The sequence below is a fragment of the Populus trichocarpa genome, chromosome 1 (genome assembly GCF_000002775.5).
Source record: "Populus trichocarpa isolate Nisqually-1 chromosome 1, P.trichocarpa_v4.1, whole genome shotgun sequence".
NCBI lineage: Eukaryota > Viridiplantae > Streptophyta > Magnoliopsida > Malpighiales > Salicaceae > Populus > Populus trichocarpa.
Window position 1 is genome coordinate 37,650,598 of NC_037285.2, and position 23,465 is coordinate 37,674,062.

At 30.7% G+C, this 23,465-nt stretch overlaps 1 protein-coding gene across 1 annotated transcript; it reads right to left on the reverse strand.

The window, feature by feature from the left end:
• Window positions 1-14,870: 14,870 nt before the first annotated feature.
• Window positions 14,871-22,032, reverse strand: LOC7484257 (fimbrin-1). The gene is made up of 15 exons (XM_002300313.4): window positions 21,822-22,032; window positions 21,085-21,406; window positions 20,798-20,968; window positions 20,376-20,614; window positions 20,106-20,277; window positions 19,984-20,022; window positions 19,597-19,665; window positions 19,365-19,481; window positions 18,729-18,940; window positions 17,568-17,723; window positions 17,146-17,345; window positions 16,097-16,254; window positions 15,909-16,005; window positions 15,693-15,784; window positions 14,871-15,304 (listed from the first exon to the last, which is right to left on the reverse strand). Exons 2-15 carry the CDS (start codon window positions 21,169-21,171, stop codon window positions 15,038-15,040), a joined length of 2,076 nt encoding a protein of 691 aa, XP_002300349.4. The 5' UTR covers window positions 21,172-21,406; window positions 21,822-22,032; the 3' UTR covers window positions 14,871-15,037.
• Window positions 22,033-23,465: the final 1,433 nt, after the last annotated feature.

Below are 23,465 nucleotides of genomic sequence, written 5' to 3' on the forward strand. Positions count from 1 at the left end.
GAAATAAACGCTAATCGATAATTTTTTCTCTCTTCAATTGGAATCCGATGATTTTCTCTCTTCTCTTTCAAAACAAGGACTTAAAAATAAGAAAAATAAAATTTTGAAATATAATTGAGTTTTTAAAAACTAAAGGAATCGACAGTGTATCAATTAGAAAGTATAAAGACCAAAAGACCATTTAAATTTTTGAAATTATTCTTCACCCTAGTCCCCCATCTTTAAATCCTACCATTTCTCAACAAATTAGGAGTAATTAGCCATCAATTTGGCCATAGAATTATCCATTTGAGAAAAAAAAAGTTTAAGAATCAAAATAAAAAAAAATATTTCTCCAATCTATAAAGAATACACAATGAAATGTGCATAGAAAAAGCACCACACATTTTAGGTTTCTTATAATATGTTGAAAGATGAGAGAGAAAGTCGCTGAAAAATAAAAAGGGAGAGCAAGGTTTTGGTTGGCCACATTTCAACTAAAAAATATATCAATCTTTGTGTCAATGAGATAGTCTTTGAGGTGATTTTCCCTCTCACCATGCCGGAAAATGTGTATTAGGGATTAGGAAGGCTTTTTAAATGACATTTGATTTTGAGTTTTCATAATGATTTTGAGGTTGGAAATAAAATTATTAATATTTTTATAATGTTTTCTTGGGTGTTTTTTAGTTGAAAATAGTTTGAAGTTTGAAGTTTTTAAGATCTAAATTACTCAAACTTTCATTTTCTAGCCACAAGGGTGGCTGAATTTTTTTGTAGTGGCTAAAACTTACTCATAATCAAGTCCACTTAATTATCATCCATGTTTAATTTCTTATAAATGATTCTTAATGTGTGTGACATATTAGATTCCTAATATGTTGACTCAAATATAAATTACAATCCTATATAAAATAGGATTAAATAAATTAAATAATTTAACTTATTATCAATTTAATAATTTGATTAATTTGTATTTCAAAGTGTAGAGTCTAGCAATGTGTATTGACCCCTCAAATCTTAAGAAATTTATATATGGCTTGACTTAAGCTTACAGTGAAAACCTTAATTAATGTAATTATTATTCATTCATCAATAATGTTCTAATTTAAACATTTGAGCATGAAGTGTGTTTGCTATATCAAATTATATTTGTTCTTAATACTATAATTATTGATTCTTTAAATAAGATTTGACCAAATCTATAGACACAGGTAATCACTCCATATAGAATCCTTATATAGGTTAGTTGAGTGTACATGTCATTTGAAAAGAACTTATATATTAGTTTTATGTATCCCTCATACTTCAACTAAGGAGAATAACTTTTTTTTATAAAGGAAATAACATAATATATAATGGTTTAAACAATTTTAATTAATATCTAGTCTTTATAAAGCTTTAACTAGGAACATTTATAGACAATGCTTTAATGTAATATGAATCATCATAATTATAACTATTTTATAATTTTTTCTATAAAATATTTTTGTTTTAAGGACTTTATTTTTACTACAGACTCATTAATCAAATATAAAAAAATATTAAAGATAAATAATACATTTATTAATAATAAATATATTTTGAATGAGTAAAGTTAGTGATACATGTAATCAATCGATTGACTACATGACATATGCACTAAAAGATCTATGTTGTTTTATGCTTGTTATCTTCTTACTAACTCGAAAGTCAATGGGGTGACCCATTTTAGTAAGCTCATGAATTAGACTGGACCAACATTATCATTGTGTTGATATTAAAAGCATACACCTTGTCTTTGACTGCTTTGGTAGCCTTTACATCTTTGCTACCCGGTTTAGTAGCCTTTTTAAGCTTTCTTAATATCACAATCTCAAATTATCTTTCATATTTTATTTATACAAATGATATGAGTTGTTGCTGAATCTTTTTAAACTTCTCATTAGAGTCTAAATCATTCAATGGGTGTATATTAATAACATTAACTGAATAACCAACAAGGTATGTCCCCTTAAATGACTTATTTTTTGTATGTGTTACTAGCATTTTCTCATAACGAATAACATCATCAGTAAAAGTATAGATGTCTAAGTACTTGATTTCTATAAACAACTTCTACTTTTAGACCCATCTATCTTAAATGTTAGGTAAGTTCAATTTTGTCTACTCCTTCACTTTGTTGTTGATTGATGGCAAAAATTCCTATGCAAGGGAATTTAGGTTTCCTTGCTATAACACAAGATGTGGAGCATAAAATTGCCCTAATGGCAAGTTGTGATGCGGGATAAAGGTTTTGTGGGACTAAATAGTTGGCTTGTAATTGTCTAAATGTTTGAGCAGTGGTTAAAATGTCAAAAGCTATCATGCTTAAGTTGGGTTGTGTCTATTATTATGTCCAATACGTAAGGAAATACCTTTTTATATGAGGCATACTTGTTTTGAACACCTCTGCTAGAGTGCTCATTGTTTAGAATCCTCTAGTATATATCTACCAGGTGCGTAGGTCCATGAAATATTAGGCATATTCTAATGTAGCTCATTATATCTCTGATTTAATTAATCATAAATGTCTTGCATGGTTTGATTGGTCACCATTATGTTGTTGTGTTAGGTCATGTTTGTTTTTTTCTCCATCTTTAGTTAGAAAGCCCTGATATCAACCTTAGAGAGAATTATATAATAATAATACGATGCTCCTTCAAAAGCAATGCAGTTTGTTGACTAAAATTTACCACAATACCATTTGATCCATAGATTATATAAGTGTATGGTTGTATATAGGGTACTGATGCACCACTTGCTCATATATGGTTAGGGATGATGATTTTATTGGAGTTGATGAAAATGTAAAGAATTATATCGGAACATTATGGGTGTGTCTAGATGTATTTTTATGTTATAATAAGCAGGGGCGGAGCTAGGTGCATTTTACAGGGGAGGCCAAAATTAATATAATAATATATATTATTAAAAAGCTAATTTATTTAAATTGAAAATATTAAATAAAAAAAAATTTAAAATATTTTGCAGGGGCCCGGGCCCCTGTTTGCCACCCACTGGCTCCGTCCCTGATAATAATGATTAGATGATGAAAACCCATCTTTAGGCATGCATGATAGTGGTTGATCCACCAGAATCAAAGGAGATGGTGGATTATAAGTTCTTTAAAGCCAAGAAGTTGGCCTCTCTCTATTTCTTGTAGAAGTTGTTTGTATAGTACAATAGTGATGAGTTTACCCATGTTTTTCTTCGAAGGCATGTTTTAATAGTTGTTTTGGAAAATACGATGGATTTTATCCCACTAAGCATGTTAATCTATATGTTTCCATTTAAATCTTACTTAGAATTGAACATTAAATGAGACAACAATTACCCATATTAAATGAGAAGTGGAGACTCTAGATATTGAACCTTTAGAAAAGGTTATCTATTCCAAGATGCACCACTATACAAAAAGAGACAAGAATTTTATAAAAGAAGAAAATTAAAGGAATTTAAAAATTTTGGAAAGCGATAAAAAAAAGTAATAAACATCTAGAATGTTTTTTAGGAATTGAATATGTGGGGTCATCCATCATTTACAGTAGTATTTAACCCTATTTATGCTCTTATAAAGTTTGAGTTCTATTTACACAGGTAATTCTAATCCTATACATATATTGATATCAGATAAAAAGGTTTATTAAATCTTAATACAAGTTAAACTCATCTTTTATTGATGCATACATGAATCATAGGCTAATATTTGACTTTTGATTAGTTATTCTATTGAGGACTCTGACTTTTAATAGGACCGCATCTTCTGGTTATCTACATGCAATAAAATTATGTTGGTTGATCGCTTTTTTTTTTTATCAATCATGACTTCTAGTCACTTGGTTGACTAATCAACTACTTTTTCAACTCTCCTAGTTGATCAAAGACTCTTTTAACTTTGTTGATTTTTCTATTTCATAACCGATTTTAGCTATATTCCTTTTTTGGTGAACAATAATTGTTTTATATAATTAACATATGCATGTTTATTTTAGGTGCAAACATGATCATATAAACATTTTTGTTAACAAAACTAATAGAGGTATTTGATTAATCAAATCTCATTAGTATAATTACTCAAAATAAAAAAGGAATAGAAGACTATAGAGTCTTGAAATGCTATTATCCCTTATTAATTATGTTCATCAATGCTATAGAAAAAATTTGAGTTATCTTACAATAACCCAATTAAGCATGTTGCAGGTCTAAAATTTTAGCTAGTTACTAGAAAATGAGTTATTAGTTCTCTAGTGATTGATAAACAACCATGTAGGATAACAAAGTCGAGGATTATAAAACAACATGAATAGTCTAGTGATGACATAACATTGACTAAGAAGGGAAGAGTAATGGGAATATAATATCATAAAAAGGGAGTATAATTGCAAGATTTGTCTAAAGAAATTGACAAAGAAATAAGCCAATGTAAGTAAAGAAAAAAAGTTATAATTATTTATAAACCTAAAGGTGCGAAGAGAGGGAGAGGCAATATTATTATTTACAAACCTAATAAAATTAAAGTTGTTGTTAAAGAAGGTTGTGGAAATGCTATTGAGAAAAAAAAAATTACTTATAATCATAGAGGTGAAAGGACAGGGAGAGGCACATTTAAAGGCTAGAGCTAGAGCTAGAGTGAGTAGCAGAAGGAGAGGCAATGTTGTTGTTTATAAACCTAATGAAAATGAAGTTGCTGCTGAAAAAGGTTGTGGGGATCAAGACTGTCAAAATCGTTTTTTTGACACGACACAGAATATACAATATAAACTCAGATTGTAAACTTGAATCGTAAAATCATAAAATCGTAAATAAAATATTTAAAATAATTATATAGTGACAATTCCAGTCAAGTAGTAAATAATAATATAACATAATTAAAATAAAAATGAAATAAACAATACAAAAGTCCAAACACCTTAAAATATATAGTTAAAATAAAAATTCATACATAGTTTAAATAACTTAAAAATACAATACAATGTGCACAACAGAAATATTATGAAAACTTTATTGTTTTCAAGGAAGCTAAATAATTATATTCTTATGTTTGAGCCAAATTTCCATGTTTAATATTTAAGTTAACAAGCTTAGCATAGTTTTCCTGCTCAAGATTGTTCTTGTAAGCAAAGCAGAAGCTTAAGAAATTATTAGGCGAGTAACTTGACCCATCACCCAAAATCTATTATTGTATTTCTTTAAAGAAGTAGAGAAGCCAACAACACCACAACAGCTCTCGACAATGCAATTGTAAAAAATATGAGTAGTTCTAGGAATAGGCTTGTGGGTTATTACACAAGTATAATCCTCAGAGAGCTCCATTTCACTAGTAGAAAGACACCTAGAGAAGACCCGAGGAGAATTAGGAGTTTCCATACCCGAATTAGATGATTCGAATAATGATTTTTTTACTAAAAAAGGGGAAAACCCAAAAGAGAGAACCTAATTGAGAGTTTCTTTTTTTTAATATCAAATTCACCTAGAGATTTGGGAGATTGATCTGTTGGTGAAAGAAATGATGGGGGAAAGGGAGGGATTTTGATCTTTAGTTGTGAGCCAAATAGGGTTATATATTTTAAATCACTAATCCTAATTCTAGAAGTAGGCTTTGTCTCCCTCTTAGAACAGTTAAGGTGGTTCATCAAAAGACTGTAAAATTCCAAATAACCTATTCAGGGAAGAGAAAGGGCGACTTTTGAAACTCTTAGGGAATTTTATATGTCATGACTGGCTTATGAAAAAGAAAAATGTGCATCAAATTTTTGTTCTTTTCCACTCAAGTAAGTCAGATAAAAGATGGTGACTGGTGAGTAGAGACTTGAGGAAGAACAGAGGCAAATGAAGTAAAGAAAAGAAAATGGTGTTTTGAGAGAGAGAGAGTGAAAGTTGTGGAACCAGGCAAAAGGGAAAAGGGAGACTAGGACTAGGGAGTGAGTGATGGACAGGGAGGGGAGTCGATTAATTTCCTTACTTTTATCAAACTTGTCAACTTGGTCTGAGTTTACCGAGTTGACCAAGTTTGATGGTTTTCGAGTTTTTAACCCGATTTTGCACGTTATATATATGTTGACTCGTAAAATCATATGATTTTACGAGTCCACTCGTGATTTTGACAACAATGGTGGGGATGCAATTGAGTTAGATGCAAATGTAAAGGTCAGAGCCAAATTTATAAGGAAAGGTAATGTTGTGGTTTTTAAATCTAATAAAGGTCTTATTATTGAAGAAAAAAAGTGAAAATATAGTTGATTTAGGTGTTTTATGAGGGATGGAGGTAGATGAAGAATTAAAAGAAGAGGCATAGCTAGAGGAACAAATATGAATAAGTTTGAAGGTAGATGCATATATGTTAATTCAAAAACTAGATATATAATCTTGAATGTGAGTTCATGTCTTGATTATGATGACCAAGTAACATTTTAAGATTTTATAGCCTTAGCCTAACCAGAAAATTCTTGAGTCAACTAGAAAAGATGAAACAAAAGGTGGCATTTGGATCACGTATTTTATTAACCCAAGAAAGAGTAAAAATCAATGATTAAACCTACATTTAGATTCAACATACATTGAAAAAATAATGAAATTGTGAACTTAATAATGATAACTATATTATGTTTTGATTAACTAAGAATTTTTTTTGTTTGTTATGCATAATATGGGTTTTCAGTTGTGTTCTATCTTGTTCTTTGAAAGAAAATCATATTATTATTATTTTATTATCTTTGTTATTTGAATGAATTTTAGATGTTGTTTTATTTTGTCCTTTCTTAATTAAAAGCGTTTGATATATTAAGTTGGAATTCTATGCACTGGAAGTGTCATTTATATACCTAAAACTAGATAGAATTCAATTAGTTTTGTTTTTCAAACACATTTGCATTGGAAAAGTTTTTATTGCATTCACTAATCAAAACAAAAACAAAAAACCACAACAAATGATATCCAATTTTAATTCCCATAAATGTGCTTTAAAATTTTGGATTCTAACCTTCTACGAACTTACATTGCAAAAATCTAATAGAAATAAAAATATATATATAGCATAACCAAGAAATCATGAAAGAAAAATCTATTTACCTACACAAAGCAACTATAAAATACACACAACAAGCTTCAAATACTAAATTTGCCTCTCTTTCACCTCATTTCTTACACCAAATGTCTTGCTCCACCTTTAATCCATCCAATTACTATTTGCATCACATTGTTGCTACTTTTTCTACAACATTTTGCCTAGGTTTTCAATCATTAATTATTGATTTTTATTGTGCAACTCTCTTTCTTTATTGTTTCAACCCAATTATCACCTTTTTTTAATTTATTTTTTGTTCTCTTAAACTGAAAAATCTCTAAATTTGAAATTGATTTTCACTTTGTTAGCGTTTTGTTACTGCTCCAAGATAGAAAAGGCAGAGAGAATGGAGAGAGAGGAAACAAGACAAAGAATGAGACAATGACAAAATTGTATTTGGTGGTGGTGTACAAGACAAAATGATTGTCTTTGTATATTGTTTGGTTATAGTGGATAAAAAAGAAAAAAATATGAAAAAAATTATTTTACTCTTAATATATATTGTCAAACTTACATATTGAAAAAAATAATTACATATTTTTTTTTTAGTTTATATTGAGTGTTAAAATTAGTAATATAATAATAACCCTAAATATAAAATCAGGATTGGTATGGCTGGTTGACCCAGAATTGGGTCAATCTGGGGCCTGGACTGGTTCGAGTTTAAGAGAAAATAGAGGAAAGATTGAATTGACCTTACCTGGTCAAAAACCCAGGTCAACTTAGAATAAAACACAGGTAAAAAACTCGTTGACTTTTTTTAAATTTTTTTTGTCAAAACAAGATTGCTTTGATTATTTTAAAAAAAAACTTTAGATCAACTGGATTGACCCTTCCAACTCAAGACCTGAACCTTATCTCGAGTTGACTCTCAAATTGGATTCGCTCCCGAGTCGAGTTTTAAGATTATGATAGTAACCATTAATATTCATATATTGACTCGGGTCAACCCATGTTAACCCTTACTACCTATGCCTCGAGCCTTGTCTTGATAAACTCTTGAGTCGGGTTTTAAATTATGATAATAATAACTTTTATCCTTACATTGATCTGAATCAACCTGGCCTAACCCTTTCGGTCTGTGACTCAGGTCTTACCCTTGGTTGACCCCTAAATCAAGTTTTAAAACTATGATAATAACCTATTTTATTCTTATATTAACCCAAGCTTTGTCTTGGGTCATCTCCTGTGTTAATTTTTAAAACTATGATACTAATTACTTTTATACTTATGTTGATCCAAGTCAACATCACTCGTGACTCGGGCCTTACCTCGAGTCGTCCTTGAATCGGGTTTTAAGATTATGATAATAACCACTTTTATTCTTACACTAACTTGAGTCAACTTAGGTCAACGCAACCTGTAACTCAAGTCTTGACCAATGACCCGAGCTTTGCCCCGGATCGACCATCAAGTTGGGTTTTAAAACTATGATAATAATTATTTTTATTCTTACATGTCTTAGTTGAATAATTTTGAAATTAAGAGATTTTTATAAGGATATTTTAGGAATAAAAAATAAAAAATATTGTCTTTAAAGACATGTCTTCTCTGTACTTTTTATTTTGAAAGTAAAAAAATTCACTCCAAAATTATTTTGGAGATAGATTTATTTTTATGTCTTTGTTTTGGTCTTTTCAATCAATATATTTTTGTTTTCATTGTCTCTGTTTTTTCTATCTTATAACAGTAACAAAACGCTATTTTTGTATGGGATTAAGGCATACATATGGCCTCACTCCTAGATAATCTTTTGTCCATAAGTCTGCGTTGATGTCTTTAATCCACAATCGTATATATACTCTAAAGGCTTAAAATCATAAATTAATTATTATTTGATTGAGTTTATTTTGAGAATCTGTCCAAGAAAAAAATCAATTGTTACTAAACAATAAGAAAAAGCAAGAAAATATTCTAAAACACATTTAGAGAACTCAACATGAGATCCAATATTAAAATCACAATGACACACTAACATCTTATTATTTATCGTTTCATTTATCTTCTAATTTCTACTTGACTTGGAAATAGTGTTTCTTTTTTTTATGTGATAAATGTGTAAGCTTGATTTACATATTTTAATAAACAAAAAAATTAAGTGTTTTTTATATATATATAGGCCTTGTTTGTTTCCAGGAAAACACTTTCATGGAAACCATTTTCCTCACTTTCATATGTTTGGTGAACTTATGGAAAGTTAGTCAAAGGAAAATGAATTTTAGTCAAAGTAAAAGTTAAACCTTTATGTTAGGAAAGTGTTTTCCTTTTCTTATCCTTGAAAAACACTTTCCTTTCTTTACAAAATCATCATAATTTTCTTTTTTTTCTTTGTTATCTGCAACAATCTCTATTGAAGCATATTGAATCCTCTTATTTCAGGTAACCCTTTTTCCTCAAATGTCTCTCTATTATTTACCTTATGTTTTCCTCTTCTTTGTTTGGATTTGTAGTTATGATATGGCATAAATCTTGTGATCTTGTTAATTTGTTATGTTTTTCATGTTTTGTTTGGTTTCTGGAAAAGAAACACAACAATCTCATGCTTTGTTTTGTTAAGATTATATGATTGGTTATGAGAGTTGGTTTAAGTTTTTCAAACCATTTTCAATTCCAGTTGATCTCCCCACTCACCCTACATTATGTCACAATGATCTCCCTCTCTAACATGTCTGTGTTCTTGCCTTTTCCACAATCTGTGTCTCTCACTAAGTACTCTCTCTGTTCTTGTGTCCTGCCTTGCTTTGGCTTAACAATTATGGTGTCATTCGTGGAAGGAAGATGTTAGGGAGTTTGACAAAATATTTGTTTTTGGTGGGTTTTGGCTTCTTTTTACCTTTTTTGCTTTACTTTCTCTTATCAACTTTCCTTAAGACCTTTTTCTTTACCCAACAATAGAGCTCTCCTTTTTTATGTTCATTTATATGTTTATGTTTGTTTAAATAGGAAAGTATGAGTTTTTCATGTCTTTTCTTTAAATCCATGTTCTGTTTTTCTTTAAATCTTTTTTTAGATCTGCTTTCAATTCCACTCCATCTCTTCCTCTCCTTCTTCTTTAATCGTTTCTCTTTCAGTAGAACCTGACCCGTCTGATGATTTCTCCTCGTATCACCTTCTCTCCATCCTCTCCCATCCTAAATGGAAAAAACACCTTCATTTCCAGAAGCTAATCCCAAATCCATCCCCTTCACATGTTTCCTCCCTCTTTAACAACCACCATGATCTCAACCCCAATATTGCCCTTCAATTCTTCAACTCCTAACCCTTATAAAACCCGGCTTTAAACACATTGTCAAATCCCATTATTTTCTGTTAAAAACTTTGATTCCCAATAATTTATTTGGCGTTGGAAAGAAAATCTGCGTTTCCATTATTAAAGCTTGCATTTCTGTTAATGATATTCGTTTTCTATTAGGTTTTTTTTAGGCAAATGAATAGAGATGACAACAATATTAAGTTTAAGTTGAGTGTTAGAAGCTATAATGAATTGTTAATGATGTTGGCGAGGTTTTTTATGATTGATGAAATGAAGAGGGTTTATACTAAAATGTTGAATGATATGATCTTAGCCAATATTTATACATTGAATACAATGGTTAATACGTATTCCAAGATGGGTAATATAGTTGAGGCTAATTTATATGTGAGTAAGATTTTCTAGGCGGGTCTAAGCCCAGATAGTTTTACTTTCGTTGATATTGGGTATTGTAGGTTAAAAATACTAAATTTGAAACCCTTACTAATAGTTGTTTGCAACTGCTTCGACTTTAATTGAATCCTGATAAAAAAAAAAGACATTTGAAATGGTTTGGTAGAAAAATCGTAAGGGGATTGAGTGAATTTTGCAAGAAAATTATATTTTCAAACCATGAAACATAAGGATTGAGAATTTATAAAATAATCTACTTTAAGGCCCTATTTGTTTAGGGGATCAGATATCATTGCCATAATTATGATACATTGTCAACTCCTCTTATTTCTAACTTTTTAATTTATAATGTGTGTCAGTTTGAGCATAATTTCTTGTATTGATTGTGTAAGTATTTGATATATTTTTTAATGTTTATTTCCCTAAATTTTTAGGTTTTGTTTCAAAAAACTTCACTTTCTTGTTATGGATAGTAAGATTATTCATGCAGCATGTATGAGAGCAATTGTAACTGTTATAGCTACAAGGGTAGCTATTATTGAACAAGAAAGAAAGAAATTTATATACCAAGAGAACCACATATAAATGCAATTGCTCTACGAAAATTCTTTATTAATAGCATTTTGAATCGAGCTGATAGACATTGCGTTGAATAAATTCGCATGAAACCAGTTGTATTATATAATTTGTGTGATGTTCTCACAAGTCGTGACCTATTATAATTAACTCAAAATGTGTCTATTATGGAACAAGTAATTGTATTCTTACAAATTATAGACTGAAATCAAAGATTTCATTTTATTAGTGGTACATACTATATGTTGAAACTATCCATCGTTACTTTAGAATTGTATTAAAAGCACCTTATTAAAGACCTAGGGGATACAGTTTCCGCAGAGATAATGAATAATCGTAGATTATATCCTTATTTTGAGGTATGAGAACAATACCAATATTTTTATACATTAATTACATTTAGAAGAAAAGGTTATAAATTATTTTTTCATGTTTATATAGGATTGTGCGGGAGCAATTGATGATACCCATGTTCCTGCAAATGTTCTCATTAAAATTCAAGGAAAGTTTTGAGGTCAAAAAGAAGAAACAACACAAAATATTTTAGCAGCTATAACTTTTGATTTGAAGTTTATATATGTTTTAGCTGGCTGAGAAGGAAGTGCACATGATTTACGGGTTTTAGGTGATGCACTATCAAGACATACTGGTCTAAAAATTCCAGAGAGTATATAATAAAGTATTTATTATATGCAATAAACATATAAAATGTCTAATTAGATAAAGATAGTAATATGTTTTTTTTATATAGGGAAATATTATCTTGGTGATGTTAATTACGGTATTTGAAAAGGAATCATTTTTTCTTTTCGTGGAGTTCGATATCACTTGAATGAGTTTACAGAACATTCACCAGAAAATAAAAATGAGCTATTTAATCTTCGACACTCTTCATTGAGAACCGTTATTGAGTGAAGGTTTGATATTTTGAAAAGTTGTTTTAGATCAGTTGATGGAAAACCTTTCTAGTCTTATGAAACACAAGCAGATGTTATGCTTGCATGTTGTATTATTCATAATCACATAATGGGAGTTAATCCTTATAACTTTTTTATGGAAGAAATATGTTCGAAAAGTAAACCAATTAGATGAACAATCAACTTAAGTCAACGGGAGGAGAGGGAAGAGAATAGGGAGTGGATAACAAAAAAAAATTGATTATAACATTCAAAAAAACTAGTAATTGAGTATTAATTGTATGTATTTGTTTTTATTATGTCTTTCTTGAGTTTGTATTATCTTTATTATGTATTTGGATTGCTTGTTGACTTGATTATAATTTCTTATGTATTTTATGTATTCTTTTTTAAATATTAATTGTAGTTTTTGTATAAAATTAATTAAATCTAAATATTGTATGATTTTATTTTGTATAAATTTATAATTTTTTTTCGTAGAAATGAGTATCACACAGAATGAAAAATGCAAGGGTAAGCACTTCACATGGTCTAAGCTTATGTCTCACATGCTACTTGAGATATTAGTTGAGGAGGCACTTAAAGGAAACAAGCCTTCTTCCACCTTTAAAGCAGAATCTTTTGTTAAGGTGGCTACAAAAATTAGTCAAAAGTTCAACGTGTAATGCGAGCCTAAGCATATGGACAATCATCTCAAAATTGTGAAAAAAGAATGGGGAATAATAACCAAACTTAAAAATAAAAGTGGCTTTGGTTGGGATGATTGTTGGAAGATGATTACGATTTCGAAAGATGTATATGATAAAAAAGTAAAGATATGATAAATATTATACTCTTTGTAATTTTTACATTTACTTTTATTTCCAAAATTTATACAAGGAACTAAAAAATTACATACTCTAAACTTTATGAACATGCACATCCCAATCATTACAAGTATCTCAACAAAAAACTTAATATGTATAAGGCAATGACAATTGTTGTTGGAAAAGACATGGCAACCAGAAATTATGCCAAATCAGATGCTGATATCAACCTGGAAGAGAACATTGAAGTGCAATCGATTTCAATTGAAATGAAAGAGAATATGAAGAAACTTCAAAAGAAAAAGAAACATCTTCCTCTAGTGCACAAAAGAGGCAACATAGAAAATGAAATCGTATGTAAGAAGATGATGATGTTGAAAAGTTGTTTAAAAAGATCAGAGATGTAGCGTTTGCAATTCAAAGTCTAAGCAAAAATCAACTTGATGTTAATGAGCTATCTATAAAAGTGATGAAAATTGAAGGCTTTGATGAGATCACTCTTGGGGATGCATTTGATCACTTGGTCCAAAATAAAATGTTGGCAAAAGCATTTATGACAAAAACTGCTAATTTGAGAAAAATCTGGGTTTAAAATTTTGTGAGCCAACACTACTACAAACCTGATTTCTAAGATGATTTTACTATGATAAGAAAGTTTATGTTTGTTATTTGACAAGTATGTTTACTTGTTTAATTTGGTCTACTATGTTTATGTTTGTTAATTTGAACTAATATATATGTGTATGACATCAAAACTTAATATTTATGCATGACTATGTTTGATGTAAGATATTTATATTTATTTTCTAATACTTATTCGATATATATTAAAGGGATATTAAAAGGATCATTGCCCATACCCTTAAAAAAGACAATTTCTATCCAAAAAACCCATCAAAATATTTTTGTATCTATTTATCTTTTTTTAAAAAATCTTCATAATAAAAAAACTCAAATATCTAACTCTTATTTAACACCATTAACTAATTTGGCTTTCTTAATATGAAAAAAAAAATTAGGCTTTTAAAATTAAAAAAAATATATATTAATAGGTTTTACTTGAGAAATATTTTACAATGTTATATATCTATAATATGATATGACATATATAGTTATATTTTATAAAATAAACTATATATGAATATTTGATATAATAAAAAAAAAATCATCATTACACTTTTTAGATTTCTCTTTTATTGTAAGTGATTAAATATTTATATTTAATATTCTATATATATTAGATAAACTTGAAAAAAAATATTAAAACATTAATAAATTATTTTCCAACTCATTTTCTATGATATACCCAAACACTGAAAAATATTTTCTAATTTATTTTCCATGGTACTGCCAAATATCATAAAAATAATTCACTTTTTAGGAATTCACTTTCCAAAATAAAACTATTTTCAGCAAACAAACAAGAAAATAATATATACATTGAAAAAAAAATTATTCTAAGAAGATGTTTGGAATGCAAGCATTACAAAAGGTGTTTTATAAAAAAATTAATTTTTTTATTTAAAATTAATTTTTTTTATATTTTGAGGTCGATTTAATGATATGTTGATATAAAAAAATTAAATTAAGAAAATATTATTTTAATATATTTTTAAATAAAAAAATATTTTAAAAAATAGATTACATTAAACATCTTTAAAGATTACATGAATGCTGGTACGGCCATCACCTCGTCGAAAATATGAATAGGTGACTTTAATAATGAAATCCTATAGTTGGGATGGAGTCGGGTCCCTCATACCTTAAGAACCAAAAATAAGATTTTGCGATAGAATATGAGGTTTTTTAAAAAAAAATAAAAAAAGTAGCAACCTACTCATGTATAGAAGGAAAAAAGAAGATGCAGAAGTATGACCTCTCTTTCTTTCACAAAGCATTCACAATTTACAAAAATTCTGCTCTTCATTTTCCTATTGTTTGCACATTTTGTTTTCGCTGTAAAGGAGAGATATGTATATTCACTTCCATTTCACTGAAGCTGATCTTGCAGGCTACAATACTTCATGCTTCACTCTACTGCAGTAAATTCCTCATTCTCAAGCTGTGAGGAGACTGTAGTGTCGGAGGCAACATCATCAATATTTAAGTTTGAAACTTCACCACCCAAGGAAGAAATTTCATCTTCGCCGTTGACAGATGGAGCTGGGGATGCATCAGGAGTAGCGGTACAAGTCCCATTAGAAGGGGATGGAGATGATTCCCCATCTTCCACTGCTTTTTGCAGGCTCCAGTACATTATGCTGGCAGCTAGAGTCAGAATCATCTTCTGGTTTACCTGCCACCAGATCACAGTAACAATGATCAAATTCAATGAACACGTTTCTTGCATAGATAAATGAATTGGGTTTACAAATTTGATATCTCAATATCTAAAAATAGCATGAGTAGCAGGAGAGATAGCCAATGATTAGTAGTCTGGTCATCTTTCTCTGAAAATATATAAATAAACATCACTGCTGGAGTGAATAGTGATTCTGCAAGTTTCAGAAAGAAATGCAATAATTCAGTTCTTTCTCCTGAAATAACAAATATATGCCTCACAAATCACAGTAGGCTTGCAAAGTTGCAAAGAGAGAGAATGGGAAGCTGCCATCTAAAAATTATCTCACCTATATCCTATAGCAAATAAAAAAAAAAAAAAACCATCACTGTAGTATGCATACCTCCATGATGTCTTCAGGCAACAGGAAAATTGAACAGCCCAGTTTCCGTGCCACACTGATAATGTATGTAGCATTCAATCTCTTCTCCTCATCTACGTTTACAAAGCAAGAAGAGAAGAAGGGTGAGCACAACAACTCCTACCAAAATAAGTCGGATAACAAGTCATTTCTCATCTGCCAGAAAGTAAGGGAACTTGCTAGGAGAACGCAACATACCGCTTTCACCCTTGGTGACGAGGTTCCAATTAACCACCCTTGGCTCAACAGCACTGAGAAGCTCAAGGAAGAATATTCCACTTGACAGGCTCTGATCCTGTTGAACTTCGAAATTAGTAACAGCAAAAAGAAATGGTGATGTGGGCCAGTGACATGTTCAATAAACAAAATGCCAGAGTTTGTTTAACCTTGAAGTTCACGATTTTGGAAGTTCTTCCTGTATGTTTAACTTTATTGTTTGCCCATTTTAGAATATCTGCATCAGTTATCTCCTTTCCTTGGGAATGGGATCTCAAGTTCTTCAGAAGTTGAAGCATATTATATCTCATCAACTGCCATAAGAAAGCTGAAACAAATGTAATCAGTTTAAGGATGTTCGCAGCACTGCACACAGCCATTTAAGACTGGGAAGGAAGGGAAAAGGGGATTCTTACAGAAAAGGGGACTTGGTGAGCAAGTTAATGTCTAGTAATGCCATAAAGGTCAAAATTTTCTTTTTCTATCAGGTCCACCTCAGATGCATTATCCACCAAAGGGAAACCAAAAAAGAAAAAGGTTCTGATATCCTAGGGCTGTATAAAAGGACATAAACTATGCAACTCTAATATCCAGATCAATGTTGCTTTGATTTTAATTTTTAAAAAGAAACACGACAAACTGGAAACAAATGTTTAAAAGACATACACATCCAAGTTATGGCAGAAGGATGTCTTCGAATACTTGTACACATTACAATCTCGAAGTGGCGGAGCATATGCAGAATATATGAGCGATGTTTGTTATGATTTTTAAAAAGTGATAGAGAGGGAGAGGTCTTGCAACACAATTGACTAATTTACAATTCCGCTCCCACAGCCTATATTTCACTTATTTGATCACAAGATGTTTAGAAAATCACTGATATTCATACACAATCATCAAAGGAATCCCCAAAATGAGACTTTTCAAATTCTATCAATTTATTTATGGTTTATTCAGCTTTAAAATTTAGGAAATCATACACATAAGATGCATTTGAGAGCATGAGAAATTTGTGCAACAGCAAATGTAACATTGTGAAACAACTCTTCTATCGTAGTTTCCACTCTGTAATTTTTTAACTTCTATTAGCAAGTTTCAATTCATCAAGGTGAAAGAAACCGGAAAGATCAAGAAACAAAAAAAGCACATCACATCAGGAAAATTTATAGAAAGAGTTCAGTCACTGATTCGACAAGGACTAGATCATAGAAATTACCCAGTATGAGCTTCTTATTTCCTTGTACAAAATCATTTCCAGCTACATTAACGAGGGAAAATTTCATTTGTCTTCCAATCCTTATGACTTGATTGCAATTCTCTACTTTTCTGAATGGCATCTTGATTGGAGGCTTAGATGCCTGCTTCCAGTTAACTGATCCAGGAGAAACCTTGTCAAGCACTTCCAAAAGTATCCATCTGCATGCATAGTTATTTAGAAATCAAGATTGTGAATTGAAAGCTTTGATGCCAGAATTAAACAATTATGTTGTTGAACCAAAATGAAAAATCTAAGATTTCAACTCCAAGAATTCTTTAAAATATATGCAAATTTTCCTGAGATTTGTTAATACAATATTCAACCAGTAATGGGCCAGTAACTTGCTGCATTTATGTCGGTTGCTTAAAAACTGAACTCACCCATTTCTAACATCCTCAAATACATTGTTAACATATGTAACAATTCCAAGACTGTTAATCCATAGTCGAAAACATCTTTCCTCTCTAGAAGTTTGCACATCATCGGTCATCATCTCAGCAAAGGAAATCTTTTTGCTGTCTGTGGTCAGGCCATTCCTGAAAATGTATACCATCCTTTCCTCTCAATTACAAGATTAGATTAAATATTGGTAGAAAGAGACAGAGTTCAGATGTTAAAGAATCTAAATTGCCAATACAATCATGAGCTTAAGGAAGAGATTTGATAAAGGGAAGAGAGATCAGCAGAGGAGCTGATAATCAAAATCTGGAGAAGGAATGCAAGGCAAGTCCAAGTTGATAACATAAGATTACTCCAAGAAATTCATAATCAATTGTCACTAAGACACTGCCTATAAACATTCTATAACAGAAACAGACCAGCTGATTGTTTTAAACAATGAGTAAACATGTAGGAAAGTTATGCGAAGAAAATAACGTGTATTTTATAATTCCAGTTCAGCTGGATAATGTTCACATTTCCATAATACCTATTGAATAAAAAACAAACTTCCAAAAACTGCATGTTTCCCCATATGGGAAATGTTTTGGTTTAATCCAATCATCAGAACTTCATGCCAAACTATTTCATATTACAGATATTGATACTTACATTCTATATGATGAACATACTATAAAAAAGTGAAAAAAGGAGCTATTGAACTTGACTTCTGGAAAGCAGATTCAATTTCATATTAATATTAGATGGCCTAAGCAGCATAAAGTCTTATAAGCACAAACTTCAAACATGCCCAATCTTAATTTTCAAAGAAATCTTGCAATGTTTAACTGCCAAAAAAAAAGTTGAGGAGAGAGGTACTTTTACAAAAGGGTAAATTAATAGGGACCCCCAGGGCATTGCAAAATTACAGGTGCTACCCGAAAGTATCCAAGTTTGACAAAAGCAGCCTCTGATTTGTTAAATGGTTAACTAAACTTGACTGAAACCCCCTTGCACATGTTCAATTGTCGAGGGGGGAGAGGCCAGCTTTTTTAGCCAGTTAAGTAGTGCCTGTAAATCCAAACCTTGGGGTTTTTTTAACCTACCCTTGACAAAGTTTTCATCATAGTAAAATAAATGTTGCCGTGCTTTTTGTTTCCCACCTTTGATGAAATATTTGTGCCACAAATGCAAGATTCAGATTTGGCAATCCTTCAACGATGTCTTCTGGTTTTAAATATCGTTTGCAGTCCATCCGCTCTGCATGATCAAGAACAAGCTTAGCCCTTTCCTTAGGATCTTTGGAATCCAATGTAGATGGACTGCAGTGCTCTGGTGCAAGAACATTAAGCAGGTATGCATAAGCCTTTCCATCCTACACATGTTTGACAGAAGACATTATTACAAGTATATTAGGTATAATCAGACAATGAAAGATAAATCAGATCAAGCATGGATAAAAATAGCACAGGTAGAGAAGCATAATAGTAAGGAGCTAAGAACATCTACAATGAGCTACAACAAAAGATTTACCAAGTTCTGTAGAAGCAAATACATGCGCATCAAATCATTATTTAACCATTCAAACCTTTTCTAGATAAAAACAAAACCTATGATTTTTTAGTTTCCCCTAAATTCAGAGATTTTGAGCATAATCTAACCGAGCTATGAACTCAAATCTCATGAAAAAATGAAGAGAAACATGCATGTCTACTTAATCAGCGAATAAATACACAACTCCTTGCAACTTACTTTGTGATTGTTAACAAGACTACATATACAACTGAAATGGCTAGTACCTTCAAATCAGAAGAAAAATTCGAAACAGGTTTCTCGTAGCCTGCTTTCTTGAGATGGAAATTCATCCATTTCAATAGGACCTTTTCAGGGGCTAATCCCAAAAGCTCCTCAACATCCTGAAAGATACAAAAGATCATGCTGAGTCAATTATCCATAATCTTCAATGCTTATAAATTTACAAAACATACTTTGGCAAAAATTTTGAAACAAATTAAATAAACATTCCATTACATTGTTGGCATCCACCAATTCCACAAGCTGAGGTGTCTTCTTAAGACTAAGATCTGCCAGTAGTTGAATCTGATATAACAGCACTCCGTATTAGATAAGATTATTGGAAAAGATACAGAAAAAAAACTCAATTACTACAGAAACAACAACCAAGCCTCAATCCCAAACTAGCTGGGATTAGCGATATCGATCCTTTTGCAGCATTCCACATGAGGTCATTTACCAAATCCAATCAGTCATATCAAGAGATTTTAAATCTTCAATCACGACAAAAAGGTAAATGCAACATGGTTATTCTAGTAAAATGCCTTCTTCTTGGTATTTCATACTGAATCCATGAGGTAATATTCTGTGCAAAATTAATATACCAAAAATCCTGAGGCTCACCTTTATAATCTGAGAAATCAACCCAAGTAACAGATGAGGCTGCAAAATGAACAAACAAAATAAAATCCCTTAGACCACAACACACAAGATACCATGTGAGAATCAAAATTAGCTAAACTTACCCTTCCTTCCACCAAGTCCTGTGTGCCAATGTTTACCACAGTGCATCCAATAGCTTTTGCAGAGTTGAGGCAGAGGGTATGGTTCTCATTTCTTTCCCATGGGTTAAGAACCCGTTTCGTGTTGATGGCTCGTTCATCTATAGTCCCTGGCACAGCAACATTGATGAGTTTACTGCACCAAAAGCCACAAGACAAAATCAACACCGCCACCAATATCGGTTTTCATTGACAAGCAAAGCAGATCAAATCAACCAAACCAGGTTTAAATACCATAACAGCACTCCGTCTTTAGCAAGATTAAATAAATCATTTGTAGCTGGATCTATGGGAAGAAACTGCTTCAGAAATGGGTCATCCCCGAGATAGCTGTTTATGTGAGCAACGTAAGATGCTTTCTCAGATTCACTAATTGTGTGAAGAAGAGTAGTGGTTGTGGCCTTAAGGAAAGATGAACTCTGCTTAGAAGCCCCAGATTTTGCTGTAGCTAGACCTTGTAAATCCAAGTATGCCTGCCAATGCAATTGGATAAATATGTTACCTCCTAATTTATTCCAACTTCTGGGCAGTATATGGGGATGCAAGCTCCAACAGTGCTAGCTTGAAAAACTCTCATCTGAATTTTACTTGATAAAAAGAGGAGGCCGACGAGAATGGGACCAACAAAACACTAAATTAGACACACGATGACTGACCTTGAGGAAGGCTTCAAAATCGATCTCATTACTTAGGTCGGCATGCGACTCATTCAATATCCCAGCTATCTCCTCCTCGTTAAACATTGAATTAAAAGCGTTTAATTTGACCATCAGAAGCGGCATATCTCCAACAGTAACTTGTCCATTTTGATTCTTCATTGCTATAAACTAGAATCAAAGAAGAAAATAAAATAAAGAGAAAGGCATGAATAGCATCCTGGTATGAATGCAGAATTAATAACAAACAAATAGTTCAGACACATAACCCATGAAGACAAACTTACTTTTGACTTGAGGCTGCGAAGCTCAGCCTGCGTAAACTGACTTTGCAGCCATTGATCAGAGACATGAACACCCATATAACTAGACATCTCTACAAATTCCCAACGCAGCGAGCACTAGCTACTGTCAAACAGAATCGTCCAGATTGATAAAAGAAAGCCTCAAGAGTCTCTGAAACCAGACTCCAAAACCCACCAGCAGAACCAAAGACTCAGATTCGGATCCTGATATACACAACTAACAGCAACAAACCACCGCCAAATTATCCTCGCAGATGGTCTTTAAATCGCCTGAATCGCCACGACCCCGCCCACTTCTCCGTCCCTGAAAACGCAAAACCCAGAAAGACACACTTCAAATAAGGCTCTGTGCATAATAAGAAACAACAAAAGAAGGGCCAAAATGATCCTTAATTAATGTTGCCAAAAATGAAGCAGAAACCGTTTATCAAATATCATGCAGAAGAAATGACAAGACATAAAAAAAAACAAGCACCATAGCCAATCAAAAAACTAAAAATAGAATCACAAAATCACAAGAAAATAAAGATAGGCTAATAAACAAGATAACAAAAACACTAAATATAGATGCACCAGCCAGCATTAAAAAAAAAAAAACGAAACAGCAAAACGTAAACCATATATGTATATCAAAACCAAACTGTTACTACATATTACAGGAAATATAAACGAATTCGTTAGAAGAAACGTAAAATCAAATAGAACCCAGAAGTGCATACCTGTTAAGAAAAAACAACAGATTCACGTTCGAAAAATGAAAATCTCTAGTATCTCTGTTTATAGTGTGAATATGGAGGGAGATAGAGAAAGAAGGGATCGGATTTTCTTCGTGGGAGAGCAAAGTATTAGAGAGAGAAGGATCGGTTATTAGTTTTTTACCAAAGAGACAGCCAAGAGCTTACTGGCCTTGAACTCGAGTCGTTGTTGTGCTCTTTTTTTCCCGATATTTTTTTCAGTAAATTACAAATTAGTTAATTCTCTTAATTTTTAACAAAAGTTATTTAATTAAAATAAAATAATATTAAATTAAGCATGATCAGTACTTGTCAAAAAGAATAATAAGTTCTTTTAAGAAAAATTATCTAATTTATTTTGTAAAATAAATAAAAATAATTTACGATTTATTCAGAATTTCTTTGATTGAGAGGCCAGTATGGCTAGAGGTGGAGAACTCATTTGGATTGTTTGTGAAGTTGAGGGTGGTTTTCCTACTCTCGAGGAATGGTATATTTATTATGCACTCGCTGTATTTATTTGCCAGCTCTTCATCATTTGTGGACACGTGTTTCTTAATTTTATATCTTTTCTGCTATTTTTGTTTTTATCTGGACTTATTTTGCACTGTAATTTCAGTAATTTTTTTTTAAATTATTTTTTTATATATTTTTAAATTATTTTGATATAATAATATTAAAAAAATATTTTTAATATATTTTTAAACAAAAATATTTTTTTAAAAAGACTATAAATTTATGCCTGTTTGTTTTTTAATTTCAAAATCATTTTAAAAAATTTTAAATTATTTTGATATGATATATCAAAAATAAATTTTAAAAAGTATAAAAATAATATTTAATATATTTTTAAATAAAAAATATTTTAAAAAATAACTACAAATACATTCAAAAACTACAAAAACAAGGATAAGATAGTTTTTCCCTTCTTCAAAGTCATGTGTTAGGTGGACTGCTTTTCTTTTTTTTCTTTTTTTGTTTTTTTCCCTAGAAAATCTTTCTATTACTTCCTAGGTGTATCATTTTCGTTTTTATATACATTGTCAATCTAATCAACTTTTTATTTTTTGTTTTTTGTTTTTTTAACTTAAAAATTAACCTATAGAATTATGCACACCAAAAAAAACCTCTCAAAACAATATTTATATTTATATTAATTTAATAAATAAGCTTTAATTAAAAAAACATCTTGTCCTGTTTATTTTTGCGTTTTAAAAGCGCTTTTAAAAAAATTTAAATTTTTTTTTCTTTACTTTAAATTAATATTTTTTTAGTGTTTTCAGAACATTTTGATGCGCTGATATCAAAAATATTTTTTTAAAAAAATATCATATTAATACATTTCCAAATAAAAAATAACTGCAGTCACATTTCTAAACGGGCTATTGTACAATATGACTATCAATTAAAGTTTTAGAAATGCTTAACAAATAAAAAAACATTAACTCTTTAAAAATAAAAGTCTTGAGGAAATTTTAGGAATAAAAAATTAATATCTTTTGAAATTAATTCTCAAACATTTTAAAGAAAAACAATTCTACAATACAAGGTCATTAAATACTTTTAAAATGTTTAATAAATAAAAAAATAAGTTTTTGACATAAGCTTTAGAAAGTTTTTAAGTAGTAA

Excerpts from the sequence above, each read along its gene's own strand:
- LOC7484257 (XM_002300313.4), bottom strand. The coding sequence starts at position 21,171 with ATGTCTAGTTATATGGGTGTTCATGTCTCTGATCAATGGCTGCAAAGT. Across the intron at positions 16,255-17,145 it reads AAATAAGAAGCTCATACTGG|CTTTCTTATGGCAGTTGATG; the intron begins GTAATTTCTATG and ends CATTTGTTTCAG. Across the intron at positions 16,006-16,096 it reads CCAAAATCGTGAACTTCAAG|GATCAGAGCCTGTCAAGTGG; the intron begins GTTAAACAAACT and ends GAAGTTCAACAG.